At 41.8% G+C, this 21,694-nt stretch overlaps 1 protein-coding gene across 3 annotated transcripts in view; it reads right to left on the bottom strand.

Moving 5' to 3' along the window:
* Nucleotides 1-12,161, bottom strand: part of UHRF1BP1 (UHRF1 binding protein 1) — a 68,043-nt gene extending 55,882 nt beyond the window's left edge. For all 3 annotated transcript variants that reach the window (XM_046005228.1, XM_046005227.1, XM_046005226.1), the window contains exon 1: nucleotides 11,828-12,161. In XM_046005228.1, coding sequence (XP_045861184.1) covers nucleotides 11,828-11,871 — 44 coding nt within the window. In that variant the 5' untranslated portion in view covers nucleotides 11,872-12,161. The remainder of the gene's footprint in view (nucleotides 1-11,827) is intronic.
* Nucleotides 12,162-21,694: the final 9,533 nt, after the last annotated feature.

Below are 21,694 nucleotides of genomic sequence, written 5' to 3' on the forward strand. Positions count from 1 at the left end.
ACACAGGGTATCAGAATGGATAAAAAAACAAAACCCATCAGTATGTTGCCTACAAGAAACTCATTTTAGACGCGAAGACACCTCCAGATTTAAAGTGAGGGGGTGGAAAACAATTTACCATGCTAATGGGCATCAGAAGAAAGCTGGGGTGGCAATCCTTATATCAGATCAATTAGATTTTAAGCCAAAGACTATAATAAGAGATGAGGAAGGACACTATATCCTACTCAAAGGGTCTGTCCAACAAGAAGATCTAACAATTTTAAATATCTATGCCCCTAACGTGGGAGCAGCCAACTATATAAACCAATTAATAACAAAATTAAAGAAACACATCAATAATAATACAATAATAGTAGGGGACTTGAACACTCCCCTCACTGAAATGGACAGATCATCCAAGCAAAAGATCAACAAGGAAATAAAGGCCTTAAATGACACACTGGACCAGATGGACATCACAGATATATTCAGAACATTTCATCCCAAAGCAACAGAATACACATTCTTCTCTAGTGCACATGGAACCTTCTCCAGAATAGATCACATCCTGGGTCACAAATCAGGTCTCAACCGGTATCAAAAGATTAGGATTATTCCCTGCATATTTTCAGACCACAATGCTCTGAAGCTAGAACTCAATCACAAGAGGAAAGCTGGAAAGAACCCAAATACATAGAGACTAAGCAGCATCCTTCTAAAGAATGAATGGGTTAACCAGGAAATTAAAGAAGAATTGAAAAAATTCATGGAAACAAATGATAATGAAAACACAACAGTTCAAAATCTGTGGGACACAGCAAAGGCAGTTCTGAGAGGCAAATATATAGCGGTACAAGCCTTTCTCAAGAAACAAGAAAGGTCTCAAGTACACAATCTAACCCTACGCGTAAAGGAGCTGGAGAAAGAACAAGAAAGAAACCCTAAACCCAGCAGGAAAAGAGAAATCATAAAGATCAGAGCAGAAATCAACGAAATAGAAACCAAAAAAACAATAGAAAAAATCAATGAAACTAGGAGCTGGTTCTTTGAAAGAATCAATAAGATTGATAAACCCCTGGCCAGACTCATCAAAAAGAAAAGAGAAAGGACCCAAATAAATAAAATCATGAATGAAAGAGGAGAGATCACAACTAACACCAAAGAAATACAGACAATTATAAGAACATACTATGAGCAACTCTACGCCAACAAATTGGACAATCTGGAAGAAATGGATGCATTCCTAGAGACATATAAACTACCACAACTGAACCAGGAAGAAATAGAAAACATGAACAGGCCCATAACCAGTAAGGAGATTGAAACAGTCATCAAAAATCTCCAAACAAACAAAAGCCAGGGCCAGACGGCTTCCCAGGGGAATTCTACCAAACATTTAAAGAAGAACTAATTCCTATTCTCCTGAAACTGTTCCAAAAAATAGAAATGGAAGGAAAACTTCCAAACTCATTCTATGAGGCCAGCATCACCTTGATCCCAAAACCAGACAAGGATCCCACCAAAAAAGAGAACTACAGACCAATATCCTTGATGAACACAGACGCAAAAATTCTCGCCAAAATACTAGCCAATAGGATTCAACAGTACATTAAAAGGATTATTCACCACGATCAAGTGGGATTTATTCCAGGGCTGCAGGGTTGGTTCAACATCCGCAAATCAATCAATGTGATAGAACACATTAATAAAAGAAAGAACAAGAACCATATGATACTCTCCATAGATGCTGAAAAAGCATTTGACAAAGTACAGCATCCCTTCCTGATCAAAACTCTTCAAAGTGTAGGGATAGAGGGCACATACCTCAATATTATCAAAGCCATCTATGAAAAACCCACTGCAAATATCATTCTCAATGGAGAAAAACTGAAAGCTTTTCCGTTAAGGTCAGGAACATGGCAGGGATGTCCATTATCACCACTGCTATTCAACATAGTACTAGAAGTCCTAGCCTCAGCAATCAGACAACAAAAAGAAATTAAAGGCATCCAAATTGGTAAAGAAGAAGTCAAACTATCACTCTTCGCAGATGATATGATACTATATGTGGAAAACCCAAAACACTCCACTCCAAAACTGCTAGAACTTATACAGGAATTCAGCAAAGTGTCAGGATATAAAATCAATGCACAGAAATCAGTTGCATTTCTGTACACCAACAACAAGACTGAAGAAAGAGAAATTAAGGAGTCAATCCCATTTACAATTGTACCCAAAACTATAAGATACCTAGGAATAAACCTAACCAAAGAGACTAAGAATCTATACACAGAAAATTATAAAGTACTCATAAAAGAAACTGAGGAAGACACAAAAAAATGGAAAAATGTTCCATGCTCCTGGATTGGAAGAATAAATATTGTGAAAATGTCTATGCTACCTAAAGCAATCTACACATTTAATGCAATCCCTATCAAAATACCATCCATTTTTTTCAAAGAAATGGAACAAATAATCCTAAAATTTATATGGAACCAGAAAAGACCTCGAATAGCCAAAGGAATATTGAAGAACAAAGCCAAAGTTGGTGGCATCACAATTCCGGACTTCAAGCTCTATTACAAAGCTGTCATCATCAAGACAGCATGGTACTGGCACAAAAACAGACACATAGATCAGTGGAACAGAATAGAGAGCCCAGAAATCGACCCTCAACTCTATGGTCAACTAATCATCAACAAAGCAGGAAAGAATGTCCAATGGAAAAAAGACAGCCTCTTCAATAAATGGTGCTGGGAAAATTGGACAGCCACAGGCAGAAAAATGAAATTGGACCACTTCCTTACACCACACACGAAAATAGACTCCAAATGGATGAAGGACCTCAATGTGAGAAAGGAATCCATCAAAATCCTTGAGGAGAATGCAGGCAGCAACCTCTTCGACCTCAGCCGTAGCAACATCTTCCTAGGAACAACGGCAAAGGCAAGGGAAGCAAGGGCAAAAATGAACTATTGGGATTTCATCAAGATCAAAAGCTTTTGCACAGCAAAGGAAACAGTTAACAAAACCAAAAGACAACTGACAGAATGGGAGAAGATATTTGCAAACGACATATCAGATAAAGGGCTAGTATCCAAAATCTATAAGGAACTTAGCAAACTCAACACCCAAAGAACAAACAATCCAATCGAGAAATGGGCAGAGGACATGAACAGACATTTCTGCAAAGAAGACATCCAGATGGCCAACAGACACATGAAAAAGTGCTCCACGTCACTCGGCACCAGGGAAATACAAATCAAAACCACAATGAGATATCACCTCACACCAGTCAGAATGGCTAAAATTAACAAGTCAGGAAACGACAGATGCTGGCGAGGATGTGGAGAAAGGGGAACCCTCCTCCACTGTTGGTGGGAATGCAAGCTGGTGCAACCACTCTGGAAAACAGCATGGAGGTTCCTCAAAATGTTGAAAATAGAACTACACTATGACCCAGCAATTGCACTACTGGGTATTTACCCTAAAGATACAAACATAGTGATCCGAAGGGGCACGTGTACCCGAATGTTTATAGCAGCAATGTCTACAATAGCCAGACTATGGAAAGAACCTAGATGTCCATCAACAGATGAATGGATAAAGAAGATGTGGTATATATACACAATGGAATACTATGCAGCCAACAAAAGAAATGAAATCTTGCCATTTGCGACGACGTGGATGGAACTAGAGCGTATCATGCTTAGTGAAATAAGTCAATCGGAGAAAGACAACTATCATATGATCTCCCTGATATGAGGACATGGAGAAGCAACATGGGGGGGTAGGGGGATAGGAGAAGAATAAATGAAACAAGATGGGATTGGGAGGGAGACAAACCATAAATGACTCTTAATCTCACAAAACAAACTGGGGGTTGCTGGGGGGAGGTGGGATTGGGAGAGGGGGAGCGGGCTATGGACATTGGGGAGGGGAGGCGAACCATAAGAGACTATGGACTCTGAAAAACAACCTGAGGGTTTTGAAGGGTCAGGGGTGGGAGGCTGGGGCAACCTGAGGGTTTTGAAGGGTCAGGGGTGGAAGGTTGGGGGAACAGGTGGTGGGTAATGGGGAGGGCACGTTTTGCATGGAGCACTGGGTGTTGTGCAAAAAGAATGAATACTGTTACGCTGAAAAAATAAATAAAATGGAAAAAAAAAAAAAAAAAACACTCCCTAGTGGGGTGATTAAGAGCAAGGGCTACAATCAGAAAAAAAAAAAAAAAAAAAAAAAAGAATCTTTTTGGGGGCACCTGGGTGCCTCAGTCAGTTAAGCATCTCCCCTTGTCTCAGGTCATGATCCCAGGGTCCTGGGATGATGCCCCCTCATCCCCAAGGATGAGCCCCCTGCTCAGCAGGGAGCCTGTTTCTCCCTTTCCCCTTCCCCTCAACCCATGTTCTCTCTTGCTTTCTCTGCTCTCTCTCAAATAAATAAATAATCTAAAAAACTTTTTTTTCTCTCAATAATTAAAGCCATACTTATAGGTGAAGACAACTAAATGACCACTGATTTTTTTTCACTCTAAGAATACAGTATATGATTATGCTATGTTCTTAGGTTATATAAGTACATCCACTAAGGACCCAACCTCATGTATATATTTCAGTTATTTCACCTATGCTGAGGTCAAAGTTTCCTCTGTAGTATGCCCTGATATTAAAAAAAATAATAAAATAAAATAAACAGAAATAGCCCTTCTTCCCTTCTCTCTTTAAGCATTGATACAAAGAACATCCATCTCCACCTCTTTGTATTACAATGTTAAACGTAATTTCTAAATATTCAAAGGTCTACTGGGCACGTGGGTGTCCCAGTCATTAAGCCTCTGCCTTTGGCTCAGGTCATGATCCCAGGGTCCTGGGATCAAGCCCTGCATCAGGCTCCCGGCTCAGCCAAGAGCTGCTTCACCCTCTCCCACTCCCCCTGCTTGGGTTCCCTCTTTCGCTGTGTGTCTCTCTGTCAAATAAACAAAAAAAATCTTTAAAATAAACAAATAAATAAATGTTCAAAGGTCTAATTTTTTAGATATGTTAGGGACAACCTTAAAGATGTTGAAAAGTGTTATCTTCAGAAACTAAAAGCAATCTCTCTTGAGTAACTTAAATACTAGATAAATAATAATAGTTACTATTTACTGAATACTTTTTCAGGACAATTTTTTTTTTTTTTTTTTTTGACAGAGAGAAATCACAACTAGGCAGAGAGGCAGGCAGAGAGAGAGGGGGAAGCAGGCTCCCCGCGGAGCAGAGAGCCCAATGCGGGGCTTGATCCCAGGACCCTGGGATCATGACCTGAGCCGAAGGCAGAGGCTTTAACCCACTGAGCCACCCAGGCGCCCCTCAGGACCATTTTTATAAATGATTTCTAATCCTCAAAACCACATTGTCCATTATTATCCCCCATCTTACAGATGAGTAAACTGAAACTTCAAGAAGCTAAAAGACTTGCAGAATACATAGCTTTTAAGTGACAGAGTCAGAATGCACAGCCACCTTTTCGAATCCAAAGTCCTGGTTCTTTCTGCTACATTGACATGCCTCTCAATCAATTTCTCAAAGCAGGTTATTTCATTATTGTGAGCCATACATTAAGCTGCTGTGTATCAGATACAGTACAACAGTACTGCTTTAAATTTTTATTGCTTTTAAATGCTACTTTTTAAGACAAAAGACAATGTTTTACAAAAGACCTTGGAAAGCTGTAAAGATTGTAATACAAAAGCTATGAAATTCAAATCTTAGTGCCTTTAGTAAAGATGAAGTGGTATGTAAATGGGGTGCCCTGCTTACAGAACAGAATGAAACTATTATCCAGGGTAGTCTGAAGATCAAATATTTAACAAAAACCCAAATGCCTGAAGAACAGTACCCCCTTTCTCTTAATGCACACAACTGCTACAGGGAACTAAGCCTGAGGTCCATTCCAAGTAAGAAATATTGTTAGGGATGCCTGTGTGGCACAGTCAGTAAAGCGGTTAAGCACCCAACTATTGGTTTTGCCTCAGGTCATGATGTCATGGGTTGCAATCTCATGGATTGTGAGATCAAGTCCCGCATCCAGCTCTGAGCTAGTGTTGCATATCTGCTTGAGTTTCTCTCCCCCTCTGCTCTCCCCCACCCCCATACACGTTGTCTCTCTCTCTCTCTCTGAAAAAAACTAAATAAATCTTTAAAAAAAAAAAAAGTATGTTATGGGTTAGCAGTCATAAATTATCCTAATTATTTTTATTGAACCTGCCTAATTTGAACAGTGCTCCAAAAAGATGTTTTCAATGTTCTGACATTTGCTTGTGACTAAAATTTACAAATAGATCAGAATTTGAAAACTAAACATAGGCAAAAATAAAGTGGCCATCTGGTTTACCTCAGATGAAGTAAAAAAATTTTTAAAAACACATCCATCAGAATGGCTAAAATGAAAGAGATGAAAAATACCAAGTGTTGGCAAGGATGTAGAGCAACCAGAACTCTCCAACACTTCCACTGGCAGTGCAAATTGGTATAGACACTTTGGAAAACTGTTTAATAATATCTACTACAATTTAAAATGTTCATATCCTGCAACCCAGAAATTCCACTCCTATGTATATCCCCGAAAGATACGTGGATATTTGTTCACCAGAGGACATATACTAGAATGTTCTAGCAGCACTATTCATCATGGCCCTACACTGGGAAACTAACCAAATGTCCATCAATAGTAAAGTATATAAATAAATTGAAGTATAGTCGCATAACAGAATACCATACAGCAATGAAAATGCAGAATCTACAACTTGATGCAGCAACAGGGTTTAATCTCACAAAAATGGGGGTGCCTGGGCGGCTCAGTGGGTCAACCCTCTGCCTTTGGCTCAGGTCATGATCAAGCTCCACATCAGGCTCTCTGCTTAGCAGGGAGCCTGCTTCCCCTCTCTGTCTGCTCTCTGCCTACTTGTGATCTCTCTCTCTCTCTCTGTCAAATGGAAAAAAAAAAAAAAGTTTTCATTTAAAAAAAATTAATCTCATAAAAATGTTGAGTTAAGAAGCCAGACATAGAAGCATACATACGATATGATTCCACTTATATAAAGAACAAAAACAGAGAGACAAACACTAAGAGACTCTTAATCTTAAGAAACAAACAGGGTTGCTGGAGGGGAGGTGGGGGCGGGATGGGGTGGCTAGGAGATGGACGCGGGGGAGGGTATGTGCTATGGTGAGTGCTGTGTATTGTGCAAGACTGATGAATCACAGACCTGTACACCTGAAACAAATAATACATTATGTGAAAATAGAATAAAATAAAACAAAAATGGACAAAACTAATCTGTGTTGTTAGAAATCAGGACAGTGGTTTACTCCTTGGTAGAGACAATGACAGAAGAAAACACAAGAGGGCTTCATAGGTGCTAGCAATACTGTTTCCTCATATGGATGCTGGTGACAAGAGTGTATTTAATTTGAAATTAATTCAGTAGATGAGAAGTGTACAGCAGCACAGCAGTAAAGAGAATCAGAGAACCTACCTTTGAATCTCAATTCCATCAACTACTAGTCATGATTCTTTGCACAAGTTGCTTAACCTCTCTGGGCGTCATTTCTTCAAGTATAAAGTAGGCCTAATAACTACCTCATAAGGTTAGTCTGAGAATTACATCATTATAAGACTTGTAAAGTGCTTATTCACACAGTTGGTTGTTATTAAGTATTTGCTAAGTTAAAAAAAAAATGTTTTATTCTGAAGCAACACCAAAAAAATGTGGAAAGGAAACAAAGACATGTATGATTTGACCATTACTGGAAAATGAACAAAATAATTATTTAGAAAATAAAGGTGATAAGTCGTCTAGTCTAAAGGAAGACCTGGAAGTTGAGACTACTTCTACAAACCTTCACCTACACAGACCCTGGGCCGGAAGTGGGCCTCTCTCAACCTGCAGCTCCCCACTGTCCCCTGGGGGCTGACCAGGATGATCTCTTCGGAAGGATGAGTAATAATGAGGGGAGACAGTGATCAGGAGCTAAGAGGGCTGAGTTCACAGTAGGCTCTCTTATTCTCCAAGGGGACTATGAAATCTTGTATGCTTCTGCATTTCACCTAATACTTATGTTTTTCAAAATCTATCATATCTATCAGCTGTGTCTCTATCCCTCAGAATCATTTCCTGCAGCTATTTAGAGTAAATAATTAAGACTTCTGGTAGGCCAGAGGGAAAAGCAGGCTCCCCACTGAGCATGGAGCCCAGTGTGAGACTTGATTCCAGGACCCTGGGATCATGATTCAAGCTGATGGCAGATACTTAACCGACTGAACCACCCAGGCATCCCAAGACAGGGGGCGCCTGGGTGGCTCAGTCAGTCAGGCATCTGCCTTCAGCTCAGGTCATTATCCTGAGTCCTGGAATCCCTGCATGGGGCTCCCTGCTCCTCAGAGAGCCTACTTCTCCCTCTCCCTCTGCCTGCCCCTCCCCCTGCCTGTGCTCTGTCAAATGAATGGATAAAATATTTTTTAAAATAATTAAGATAAAAGAGCCAGTCAGGTGGATTACTGCCATTCATACCAGGGTAGTATCCCTAACTTCAACAATCATGTTACAATAGTTACTCTTTACATAACTACCTACTTACATAGTTACCTATTTACATGCTAGGCATTATAATAATAAATACTTTATCCCCAATCCTCAAAAAATTCTGCTAGGTACATGGTATTCTTCCTTATTCTCACCTTTTACAGATAACAGAACCAGCTCAAAAAGGCTGACCTGTTCATTAGGTGACAGAGCTGGAAGGTGAATCAGGCTTCTCTGGCTCCAGAGTCCACGCTCTTTCCCTGAGCCATAGTCCCTTGACTTACATGACAATCAATCATATTTCTTCTTACGAAAGGTCATTAACTAAGGTGATCTAAAACAATAATAATCTAATGTAGTAAAAAATCAATTCTGGATTTCTTTTTAAATGATTACTTTTGTTTCTAAGTAAAGGTCTTCTCCTGGGTCTATTTAAATGAATACTGGGCATTGAAGTTATGTGTACTACACAGCAGTCATCCAAACCACATAAAGCCCTTAAAAGATGTTCACATTTCTTCCCTGCTGAATCCCCAGTGCCCAGATCAGGGCCTGGCCTGGAGCAGGCACTTAACAGAAATATCCTGAAGACCACCTCCCTCAAGTCTTGTTTACCAAAATACTAATAAAGAAGATGCATTCCAACAAACCACTATTAATATCCAGAACTTCATGACCAAAATTAAACATGAGAGTCACTGGGCTATCCTTCCTGCTGTTAAGACACTCTCCTCCAGGTCAAGTGGCCCTGTCATCATAAACAAATCATTATTAAACACCTTCAAATGTTTATTTAACATAGTAACTCAGTATACTCTCTCTTCTCCTTCCCCATGAGATTTGGTAACCCACAGAAACTGTAATTCCCCTCCAGGCAGGCCAGCTTCTGTAGGTATCACAGAGACCATACAGAGATACAAATGTCATACTTGATTAGGCCACTTTTCCAGGATAAACAAACAGAAAGGTGCAAGGAGCGTGACCTGTCCCTCAACCAGATCCAAGTCCTACGATCTTTTCCTGGAACCCTGATATTGCAGCCCCAAATAACCTTTTCTTCCTCTTCCTCCTCAGTCAACCACGTTAACACTGAGAAAACTAGAAATTTCTCCCAATGTCTGTCATACCTATTCCTACTTCATCTAAAAGAGATACTCTGTTCACTAAGGATCTACTGAATATGTCAGCATGCATTATTAAAATTTTTCTTTAAAAACTCTATACTCACTGAGAGTGCACAGAACATATGTGCACTAAAGGGAAAAACACCAGAATTAGAAAGCTGGGTTCTAGGGGCTCCTGGCTGGTTCAGTCAGTGGAACAATGACTCGTGAACTCAGAGCTGTGAATTTAATCCCTAGGCTGCTTATAGAGATTACTTAAAAATAATAAAATCTTAAAAAAAGAAAGAAAGCAAGCTGGGTTCTATTCCACCACATTACCTTCCATTGCAATTTGGGAAAGTTGTTTGCCCTCTCTAGGCTTTAGTTTCCTCAGACATAAAATTAAAGAGTGGAACTAGTCAGGGGTTATTCACCTAGTTCCAGGATGACTTGCAGAATTCAGCATGTGCTTTTGGTCTTCATAACTCTCCCCCAGAATTTACATTAAAAAAAAACCTCTTTGCATATGCAGATTTTTCTGAAGAAGTCTATGGCTTATATCAAATTGTCACACAAGTGGTGTCCCAAAAGATAACTATTGCTCATGGGTTGTTTTTTTTTTTTTTCCCCCTAGATTTTATTTATTTATTTCACAGAGAGAAACAAGGAGAGAGGGAACAAGCAGGAGTGGGAGAGGGAGCAGCAGGTTTCCCACCGAGCAGGGAGCCCGAGCAGGGAGCCCGATGCGAGGCTTGATCCCAGGACTCTGGGATCATGACCTGAGCCAAAGGCAGAGCTTAATGACTGAGCCACCCAGGCGCCCCTATAGCTCGTGTTTCAATTGAGCACTTACTATGTGCTAGGCACTGTGCTGTCTTTACCTATATTTAATCCTCAAAATAACCGTTTCAGGGGTGCCTGGGTGGCTCAGCCAGTTAAGTATCTGCCTTTGGCTCAGGTCATGACCTCAGGGTCCTGGGATAGAGCCCAGGGTGGGGCTCCCTGCTCAGAGTGGTAGTCTGCTTCTCCCTCTCCCACTGGCCTTCCCCACCATTCATGTTCTGTCTCTCAAATAAATAAAATCTTAAAAAAAAACACTAAAAAAAAACCCCTTTGAGTTAGAGTACTATTATTATCCTCATTTTACAGTTAAGAAAGTAAACCAGAAAGAGTCTGGGCTCTTAAACACAATGCTATATTAGGTTAAATCATCTCTAAATCCTAAAATTCTCTGCTTCTGTTTTTATTGAAATTAAGTTTTCCTTTAAATTTTCTATACCATTTCACAATCATTAGTCCTACTTTAAAATCTTTATACAGAACAACCAAAGTCGTGGAACACCCAGATGAATGCTATCTGAAAAAGAATTTATTAGGAAGTTAATCCCAGTAAAGGGTCCAAAGGCACCTTCCAGTTCCAGCCTCCAATCTGCTTTTACTATTACAACATGGTTATTAACCAACAGATGTATCTGAATCTAATTATTAATTAAAGTCTAAAATCAAAGTAAGAGTAAACAAGACAGAGTCTCAGTGAGAAAGGGGGATGCAGTGGCAGCAGAAGGGTCTCACATACCACTCATCCAGGCAACGGAAAACCAGGTAAGATAAGCGTGCAAGGGCCCAGTGTCCCCGTTGACTGGCTCCGCCCCCCTACTCCTACCTCCGGAAAACCACTAGCGTGTACAAGGCTAGAACCACCCTCCCCTTGAGATACAAAGGCTGGCTGAAAGTATTAAGGCATCCCCAACACCTGTCTGGAATAAGGAGTGAAAACTAAGTAAGGAGAGAAAGAGGCGTGCAAGCGACGACGAGGTGACCTGCTTGGCGGTGTGCGACTTGACTGGGAACTGAGCCGGGGGCAGCCGGCCAGGAGATCTTTGAGGGTCGGGAGGCTTAAGGAGGCTGCGAGGGTCGAGAGGAAAGCCCGGGGCACCCCAGCATGGGCAGAAGCACCCTGCACCGGAGAGCACAGGACGAAGGAAGAACAGAGTGGTGACAACGGTCGGGGCCGGCGGAACGGGCCGGAGACTGTCCTGCTCGAGTTGAGGCGAGGGCCGCCAAGGAGTCCCAGCTCGGGCTAAGGAGGGGGAGAGCGGCCCAAAGGAGGGCGTACGGAGGAGGGTCGAAGAAGGTTAGGAAGGGCCCCGGGACGGCTGGGGAATGGCGCTGGCGCTCTCACCGGGACAGGTGCTTCAGGATCTGCTTCTTAATGATCCCAGCCATGCCGGAGCCGCGGCCCGCGTGGAAGGCAGGCGAGCAGCTCTGGCCTCCTCAGTCGTGAAGAGGCGGCCCCTCACCTCGCCGCGGCTCGGGGACCGGATGCCGCTGCCACCGCCGCCACCGCCGCCGCCATGGCGCTCTCCCGCCCCTGCCCCGGCGCCGGGAGCTCCGCCACGATCCCACCCACCCGCGCGGCGCCGCGGCCGCCAGCCCGGAGCGACGCGGAGATCGCGCGCCGCCAGCCTTCCGAAGCGCGCGCAGGGAGAGGGCTGCGCGTGACGAGGGGCGGGGCGGGCGCGCGCATGCGCGGAGGGTCGGCTCCGGGCTCTGTCCCACCGCTCTGCGGTGCGCCTCTCTACCCAGGGTAATCAGAAAGGCTTTCCCTCCGAAGTGTGTGAGGTTCCCGCAATCGTTTTGAACTATAGGAGAAAGGCGGCAATATTTGTAATTTTTTACAGGAATTCGCTAGATAACTGCGCAATGCCTCTTCCATTTCTCACTCATTTCCCTCACACATTCACTCATTATTGAGCACCCGCTAACTCTACTCCAGAAATCAGGCTGAGGAGTGACAAGCGGTCTCAAGAACCTCACGGACCCTAAGAACCACCTCGGTCTCCTGCTTTTTGCTAAAAAACTGAGAAGGGAGCACCTCGTCATCATCTCTGTGCCGCTCTTACCCAGCTAACCAATAGGCAAATGTTTGCTCAACACATAAGGAACCGAAGCCCAGGAAAATAGTTGGAAAACCTTGCCCAAGTTTACGACTACTTAATGAAACTCAGGAGGAGAACCTTGGGGTTCTTTCTCTCAGCCCAGTGCTATTTCCACCCTTTGTCGTTCACACACTTAAAAGTGTAACCCATATGCTGGGGACACCTGTAGAACCTGTGGCAAAGGTGAAAAAGGTGGCAGTTTTCTGGACTTGAACCTTAACAACAAAAACCTGAGTAAAATATTGAGACAGGCTTACAGGAAATCTGGGTGCCTTCTGATATATGCACATAATACAATTGTTATCTGATTCCAGAGATGGTTCAAGGATGGCCAGCAATATAAATGCTAAATGTTTAAAATAATCAACAAACTTCATCTATGTGTATCTACTAGTAAGTTCAGTTTTCCCTAGAAGTTCCCCCACAATTACCCTTTTCCTCCCATTTTATTTGAAAGAGAGAGAGAGAGAGAGCACAAGAGGGAGGGGCTGAGGGAGAGGGAGAATCTCACGTGGACCCCACACTGAGCATCAGTCTCACCACCCTGAGATTATGACCTGAGCCAAAACCAAAAGTTGGAGCTTAAGCTTAATTGACTTCGCCACCCAAGTGTCCCCCGCTCCCAAATTACCCTTTTAAAAGGGAAGCAAATAATCCTCAATCTGGGTGCTCTACTACCCAAATCCCTCTAGCAAGACTACACAGTCCATCATTATTTGCCCCTCTGCCCACCTCTCAATCAAAAACATACTAGGAACCAATAGATCCTATGAAAGAAGTTTCTTGCCAGGATTATTGGCCATTATCACTCCCTCCCAATTCACCGGTCAGCTCTAGGGACTTGGGACAATTTCTTGCATTTTTGTGCTTCTTTTCCTAGCAACTGATTGGATATCTGACATCAGTTCTGTAAAACAAAACCTGCCCAAGTTCAGATTCAGCATCCTTGTTGAACAATTCATCATGCCTCGTGAATGAGTTATTTTTGTTGAAAGCAAAAAATCATGTTCGGGGGCGCCTGGGTGGCTCAGTGGATTAAGCCGCTGCCTTCGGCTCAGGTCATGATCTCAGGGTCCTGGGATGGAGTCCCGCATCGGGCTCTCTGCTCAGCAGGGAGCCTGCTTCCCTCTCTCTCTCTGCCTGCCTATCTACTTGTGATCTCTCTCTGTCAAATAAATAAATTAATTAAATTAAAAAAAATCATGTTCTAAAAAAAATATGGCTCCTCTAGGGACTGTGGAATAGAATTCATACTCTAACCAATAGTATTGATGTGTTTTTCTTTCCCTGCAATGCTAAGAATGCAAGCATATAAAAATAAAAGGAATTTGGGCCCAATCCATACTTTTTTAAAATTTAAAACATTATATTTTGGGATAATTGTGTCTTAACTTTCAATTGTAAGAAATAATACAAAGATACCCTTGTATCCTTTGCTCAGTTCCCCCAAGGGCAGCATGTTGCAAAACTTTAGTATGATATCCCAACCAGAATATTGACATTAATACACTCAGTATACAGAACATTTCTTCCTTTCTGACATGAAAACCTTTTATTTCCTTTTCTTGACTTAATTGAGCAGACTACAATTCCTGGCACTTTGTGTAACAGGACTGGTGACAGACTGAGAACTGGTTCTGAACTCAGGTTCAACTGCTCACCACTTGAAAATCAATACTCCGGAGACAAGTGATGTTGGGAAAGGAAAGGTTGCTTTATTCAGGAAGCCAGCAACCTGGAAAGATGGTGTACTAACAGGTCAAAGAACATCTTTCCCTCCCAGGAGAGCTGGAAGGCTTTTCGTTTGCTTTTTTAAGATTTTACTTATTTGGGGCACCTGTGTGGCTCAGGGGGTTAAAGCCTCTGCCTTTGGCTCAGGTCATAATCTCAGGGTCCTGGGATGGAGCCCCGCATCGGGCTCTCTGCTCAGTGGGGAGCCTGCTTCCCCGTCCCCCACACTGCCTGCCTCTCTGCCTACTTGTAATCTCTGTCAAATAAATGAATAAAATCTTAAAAAAAAAAAAGATTTTACTTATTCATTTGAGAGTGAGACAGAACACAATCAAGGGGAGAGGGAGAAGGAGAAGCAGACACCCTGCTGAGCTGGGAGTCCTACACGGGGCTCAATCCCAGACCTGGAGATCATGACCTGAACAGAAGGCAGACGCTTAACCATCTGAGCCACCCAGGAGCCCCGACCTGGAAGGTTTTAAAGAGGAAGTCATGGGTAAAGGGAGAGGGGGTATGTGTAGGAGAAGACAGTGCCTAGGCAGTTAGGTTAGTCCTTTGTTGACATGACCCTGAATAGATTTGCTGGCATCAGCGGCAACTGTTTTCAAATTTAGTCAGACTTTATCTTCTGGGAAAGTTGGGTCCTTCACTCCTCAAGGTCAGCGGTCTGCAAATCTCAAGGAGAGTATGTTCATTCTACTACAGGCCAAGGGTCTTTGGTCAGCAAGCAAGGAGTGCATAAGCTGGAAGCAAATTAACCCTTAAGCCCAGTTGGAGTGCTATTACAATGACAGTAGTTATACTCTCTCTGTTCCCAATCTTATGGGAAAAGCATTCATTCTTCACCATTAAGTATAAAGTTAATTGTAGATTTTTCTTATGGATGCTCTTTATCAAGTTGAGGAAGTTCTCTATTCCTAGTTTTGAGAGTTTTTAATCAAGCATTTATGTTTAATTTTTTCCAAATGCTTTTTCTGCATTGAATGTCATGTTCATGTGATTTTTCTTCAGTTTGTCAACATGGTAGATTACCCTGATGAATTTTCAAATACTGAAGCAGACTGCATCCTTAAAACCTCATTTGGGTATGGTATATAATTACTTTCATATATTGCTAAATTCTATTTGTTAATATTTGCTTAAGAATCTGTGTATATTTCCTTAATGGCTAATGATGTTGAGCATCTTTTCATGGGTTATAGGCCATTGTATATCTTTGGAAAAGTGTCTATTCAGGTCCCTTTTAAAATTGGGTTGTCTTCTTACCATTAAATTGCAATTTTATATTCTAGATACAAGTTCCTTCTCAGACATAATTGCAAAAATTTTCTCTAATTCTGTGAGTTTTCTTTTCATTTTCCTGATTATGTGTCCTTTGCAGCACACACACACAAATCTTGTTTTTGGTTTATTTAAGAAAACCCTACACCCAACATGGGGCTCAAACTCATGGCCTTGATTCCAAGAGTCATATGCTCTTCTGACTGAGCCAGTGAGACACCCTGAAGCACAAAATTTTTAATTTTGACACTATCCAGTTTCTTTTTTTGTTGCTGTACTTGTGGTGTTACACCTGAGGAATAGTTTGTGTAATCCAAGGTCAGGAAGATTTACATCTATGTTTTCATCTAGAAGTTTTACAGTTTTAGCTCTAACATTTAGGAATTTTATCCATGTTGAGTTCATTTTTTGTATATGGTATGATGAATGGGACTGACTTTCACTTATCTGTCATGTGGATATCTAGTTGTCTTAGCATTATTGAAAAGAATAATCTTTCCCCATTGGAATGTCTTGGTGAAAATCAATTGCTGATAAAAGCAACAGTCCAGTAGCTTTGTAAGAATTTTTTTTTTAAGATTTTATTTATTTGACAGAGGGAGGGAAAGCAAGCACAAGCAGGGGAAGGGGCAAAGGAAGAGGGAGAAGCAGGTTCCCCACTGAGCAGGGGGCCTGACATGGGGCTCAATCCCAGGACCCTGGGATCATGACCTGAGCCAAAGGCAGATGCTTAACCAACTGCGCCACCCAGGTACCCCAGAAGTTTTGAAATAAGGAATCTATAGTGTTTTTGTTCAGCTTTGATAGCTTTTATATGCACAGCTTTTAGTTGTTTCCCTAGTTACTACATTATTATATCAGAGTCTTATCACAATCTACAGTATTGCCAGTTACCAGTCCAAGTAAAGTGCAAAAACTTTACCTCCCTTTAGGTCTCTTTTCCCTTCCATAGGTATAATTTTAAAAAAATATTTTTTTAGGGGCGCCTGGGTGGCTCAGCGGGTTAAAGCCTCTGCCTTCAGCTCAGGTCATGATCCCGGGGTCCTGGGATCGAGCCCCGCATCAGGCTCTCTGCTTAGCGCAGAACCTGCTTCCTCCTCTCTCTCTCTCTGCCTGCCTCTCTGCCTACTTGTAATCTCTATCTGTCAAATAAATAAATCTTAAAAAATATATATATATATTTTTTTTTAAAAAGATTTTATTTATTTGACAGAGAGAGAGAGAACACAAACAGGGGGGAGCTGGAGTGGGAGAGAGAGAGAGCAGACTCCCTGCTGAGCAGGGACCTTGCCATGAGGCTCAATCCTGGATCCAAGATCATATCTGAGCCAAAGGCAGATGCTTAACCGATGAGCCACCAGGCACCCCGCCCGCAGTTATAATTGCCTTAAATATTTTCTCTACATTTGGAGCTACATTAATCAGTGTTCTAAATTTTTCCTTCAACCATCCAACAACTTATAAAACTCAAGAAAAGTAAAGTCTATTAGTTACCCATATTTTTCCTGTGTTGTTCCTTCCTTCCTGATGTTGTGAGATTCATTCATTTATTGTTTCCTGTTTTGAGACTTTTTTAGCCTTTCTTTTAAAGTAGGCAGGCCTGCTGGCAACACATTCTCTTAGTTTTCCTTCATCAGAGGACATTTTAATTTCCCATTCATTCCTAAAGCACAGTTTACTGGATATTGGATCCTGGGCTGAGAGCTCTTTTCTTTCAGCACTTGAAAGCTATTCTGCCACTTTCCTCTGATGTCCACAGTTTCTGATGGGAAATCTGTCCTTCTAATTGTTTTCCCTCAAGAATAAGGTGTCATTTTTCTCTGGCTATTTTCAACTTCTTTATCTTTAGTTTTCAGAAGTTTGATTCCAATGTATACTGATGTGTGGATTTGAGTTATACTGATTGAAGAGTGCCTGGCTGGCTCAGTTGGTGGAGCTTCTGACTTTTGATCTCTGGGTTGTGAGTTTGAGCTCCACATTGGATGTAGAGATTACTTAAAAATAAAATCTTGAAAAAAAAATTTAATCCTGATTGAGGTTTACTCAACTTCTTAAATATATAGGTTTATGTTTCTTGTAAATCTGCGACGTTTTCAACAATTATTTGTTCTAGTACCTTCTTTGGTTCTTTCCTTTTGTGCCATCTCCTGGGACTCTGACAACATGAATCTTAGATCTTTTGTCCCACGAGCACCTCATTTTTTTTTTTTTTTTTTTAGTCTTCTATTTTCTCTCTGTTGTTCAGATTGGGTATTTTTATTGTTCTATCTTCAAGTTCATTATTTCATATTACTCATTGCTGTTAGGTCCATCCACTGGATTTTTTACTTATTTTCTCGTTCCACGAAGTTTCCATTTGGTTCTTCTTCATATCTTGTTTCTTTGTTGAGATTTTCTATCTCTTCATTCATTTCAAGTATGTTCATAATTGCTCACTGAAGCATTTTTTTTAAAATATTTTATTTATTTATTTGACAGCGAGAGAGAGAGAGAGATCACAAGTAGAGGCAGAGAGGCAGGCAGAGAGAGAGAGAGAGAGGGAAGCAGGCTCCCCGCCGAGCAGAGAGCCCGATGCAGGGCTCGATCCCAGGACCCTGAGATCATGACCTGAGCTGAAGGCAGCGGCTTAACCCACTGAGCCACCCAGGCGCCCCTCACTGAAGCATTTTTATGATGGCTGTTCTAAAATCCTTGTCAAATAGTTCTAGCATCCCTGCTGTCTTGGTGTTGACATCTATCACTTGCCTTTTTAAATTCAGCTTGAGATCTTCCTGATTCTTGGTAAGATGAGTGATTTTAGATTGAAACCTGAATGTTTTCATATTATGTTCTAAGACTCCGGATCTTATTTATACCTTCTGTTTTACTGACTTTTTCTCACTTTTTCTCCCCCTTTTGCCAGATACTGGTCTGGCAAAAGGGGGAGTGGCCCACTTGTTACTAATGTCAGGTGAAAAGAGAGGTCCAGGGGCGCCTGGGTGGCTCAGTGCGTTAAGCCGCTGCCTTCGGCTCAGGTCATGATCTCAGGGTCCTGGGATCGAGTCCTGCATCAGGCTCTGCTCAGCGGGAGACTGCTTCCTTCTCTCTCTCTCTCTGCCTGCCTCTCTACTTGTGATCTCGCTCTGTCAAATAAATAAATAAAATCTTAAAAAAAAAAAAAGAGAGAGAGGTCCAAGTTGACCATTAGCCTCCTTGGACACGCAAGGGAAGGGTTCCTCATTACTGCTAGGCTAAGACACGAGTTCTGGCTCTCCAGTAGAGCTCTACTAATACTTCCCTAGCAGAGTGTAGCAGACTGCCTATTAATGCCCCTCACAAGGCCTCCACTGACATGGGGTATATGCAGCCTCATTACCATTGGAAATTGTTCAAAGTCCCTAAAGTTCTGATTAGGCCTCTTCGGACACTACCTCTGTCAGGAGGGCTCAGGGCCTTGTTATTGCCTGATGGGGGTGATCATCTTAGCTCCCTACTTGGCATTCTCTGTTACCACCCCAGCAAGAGTTTGGGGCATTTTAATATAGCATCACAAGGGCGGAGAATAAGCTCCCCCCTTGACCTTTATGGAATGGGTGGGAGTAGAGCCTGGGTTTTTTTTTCTGTGATGTTTGGCTGGAGTAGAGTAGTTATTGTTTTAAGTTTTGTCTTGCTAACCTCTTTTCTGGTCCTTTGGCTGCAGAAAGCAGGGTTTTCTTGGGGCTTTTTTTTGTTTGTTTTTTGGTTTTTTATGGCCCATCGTTTTTTGGTTGCCAGCTTCTTCAGCTCCCAGTCTGAGATATAGGAAGCAAAAAGAAAAGCCAGAGCCTATTATATTGTTCCTTGGTTCCCAAATTCTCTAGATCTGCCTTCTTTTCACCTTTCAGTCGTCTTGGGCTTGTTTTATGCGCGTGCATGCATGCGTGCGCACGCACACGTATCCATTCCAGGGTTTTAGCTGTACTTAGCAGTAGGAATAGGGAAAAGTACAACTATTCTATCTTTCTGGAAGCGTAAGTCCATTTTTTAAAAAAATGTTTTTAATGTTTTATTTTGAATTATAGATTCACAGGAAGTTGTTAAGATAATACAGAGAAGTCCTGTGTACCTTTCACCCACTTTCCTGCTAGAGTTACATGTTACATAACTAGAGTACAACATAAAACCCCAGAAATGGATATGGGTACATCTCAGAGATACTGCAGGTTGAGTTTGGTTCCAGACCACCACAATAAAGCAAGTATCACAACAGGACAAGTCAAATAAGTTTCTTGGGTTTCTCAGTACATGTAAGTTAAGTTTATGCCACCCTGTAGTCTATTAAGTGTATAATAACATTATGTCTAAAGAAACAATGTGCATACCTTAATTAAAAAATACCTTACTGGGTGTCTGGCTGGCTCAGCTGGCAAAGCATGTGACTCTCAATCTCAGGGTTGTGAGTTCAAGCCCCATGTTGGGCTTGGAGCCTACTTTAAAAACAAAAACATAATACCTTACTGCTAAAAAATGCTATCCATCATCCGGGCTTTCAGAGTTATAATCTTTTTTATGGTGGAAATTCTTGTCTTTTTTTTTTTTTTTTAAAGGTTTTATTTATTTGACAGAGATCACAAGTGGGCAGAGAGGCAGGCAGAGAAAGGAGGAAGCAGGCTCCCCACCGAGCACAAAGCCCGATGTGGGCTCGATCCCGGATCAGGACCTGAGCAAAGGCAGAGGCTTTAACCCACTGAGCCACCCAGGCGCCCTGGAAATTCTTGTCTTAATGTTGATGGTCGCCGACTGAAAAGGGTGGTGGTTTTGAGGGCCTGGGTGACTTGGCAATTTCTTAAAATAAGACAACAATGAAATTTATCACATGGATTAAATCTTATTTTTTTTTTTAAGATTTTATTTATTTATTTGACAGAGAGAGATCACAAGTAGGCAGAGAGGCAAGCAGAGAGAGTGAGAGGGAAGCAGGCTTCCTGCCGAGCAGAGAGCCCGATGCGGGACTCGATCCCAGGTCCCTGAGATCATGACCTGAGCCGAAGGCAGTGGCCTAAACCACTGAGCCACCCAGGCGCCCCTAAATCTTACTTTCTCAAAGGATTTCTCTGTGGCAGGCAACACTGTTTGATAGTGTTTTACTCAGAGTAGAACTTTCAAAATTGGAGTCAGTCTTCTCAAACCCTGCTGCTACTTTAACAACAAAGTTTAAGTAATATTCTAACCTTTTGTTGTCATTCCCACAATCTCCACAGCCACAGATTCCATCTCAAGAAAATACTTTGCTCATCAATAAGAAGCAACTCATCTGTTAAAATTTTATGAGATTTGCAACAATTCAAGTATTACAATAATGACCTAGTTTTAAATATTGAGAGAATTAACAAAATGTGACACAGAGACACAAAGTGAGCAAATGCTGTTGTAAAATGGCAGCAGCAGACTTGCTCAACAGAGTTGTTACCCGCTTTCGATTTGTAAAAAAAAAACACAGTATCTGCAAAGCACAATAGAGTGAAGGACAGTAAAACAAGGTATGCTTATATTGGTGTGTGTGTGTATAATTCCATCCTTTTTGTCACACATGTAGCCTTGTATAAGCACTAATACAATCAAGACACAAAGACTTCCCTCATGCTACTCCTTAATAATAATTTCCTGCTCCTCTCACTCCAACACCCTAACCCCTGGCAACTACTATCCTGTTCTTCATCATGATAACTGATTTACTGAGTGCTAAATAGCAAAGGCAGGTTATTACCAACTATAAGAATTATTTTTTTTTTAAGATTTTATTTATTCACTTGACAGAGATCACCAGTAGGCAGAGAGAGAGGGAGGAAGCAGGTTTCCTGCTGAGCAGAGAGCCCTGATGCGGGGCTCGATCCCAGGACCCTGAGATCATGACCTGAGCTGAAGGCAGAGGCTTTAACCCACTAAACCACCTAGGTGCCCCAACTATAAGGATTTTTGAGAGTAGTTTTCTAGTTTGTGGTAGCTGTGACATTTTAAAACTTTATTGAGGAATTAGTGACATATAACACAGTACACAAATGTTAAAGTTTTGACACGTATACACACCTGTGAAATCGCCACCACAACCAAGACAATGAACATATCCATCATTCTCAACA

This window comes from Meles meles, chromosome 5, assembly GCF_922984935.1.
Source record: "Meles meles chromosome 5, mMelMel3.1 paternal haplotype, whole genome shotgun sequence".
NCBI lineage: Eukaryota > Metazoa > Chordata > Mammalia > Carnivora > Mustelidae > Meles > Meles meles.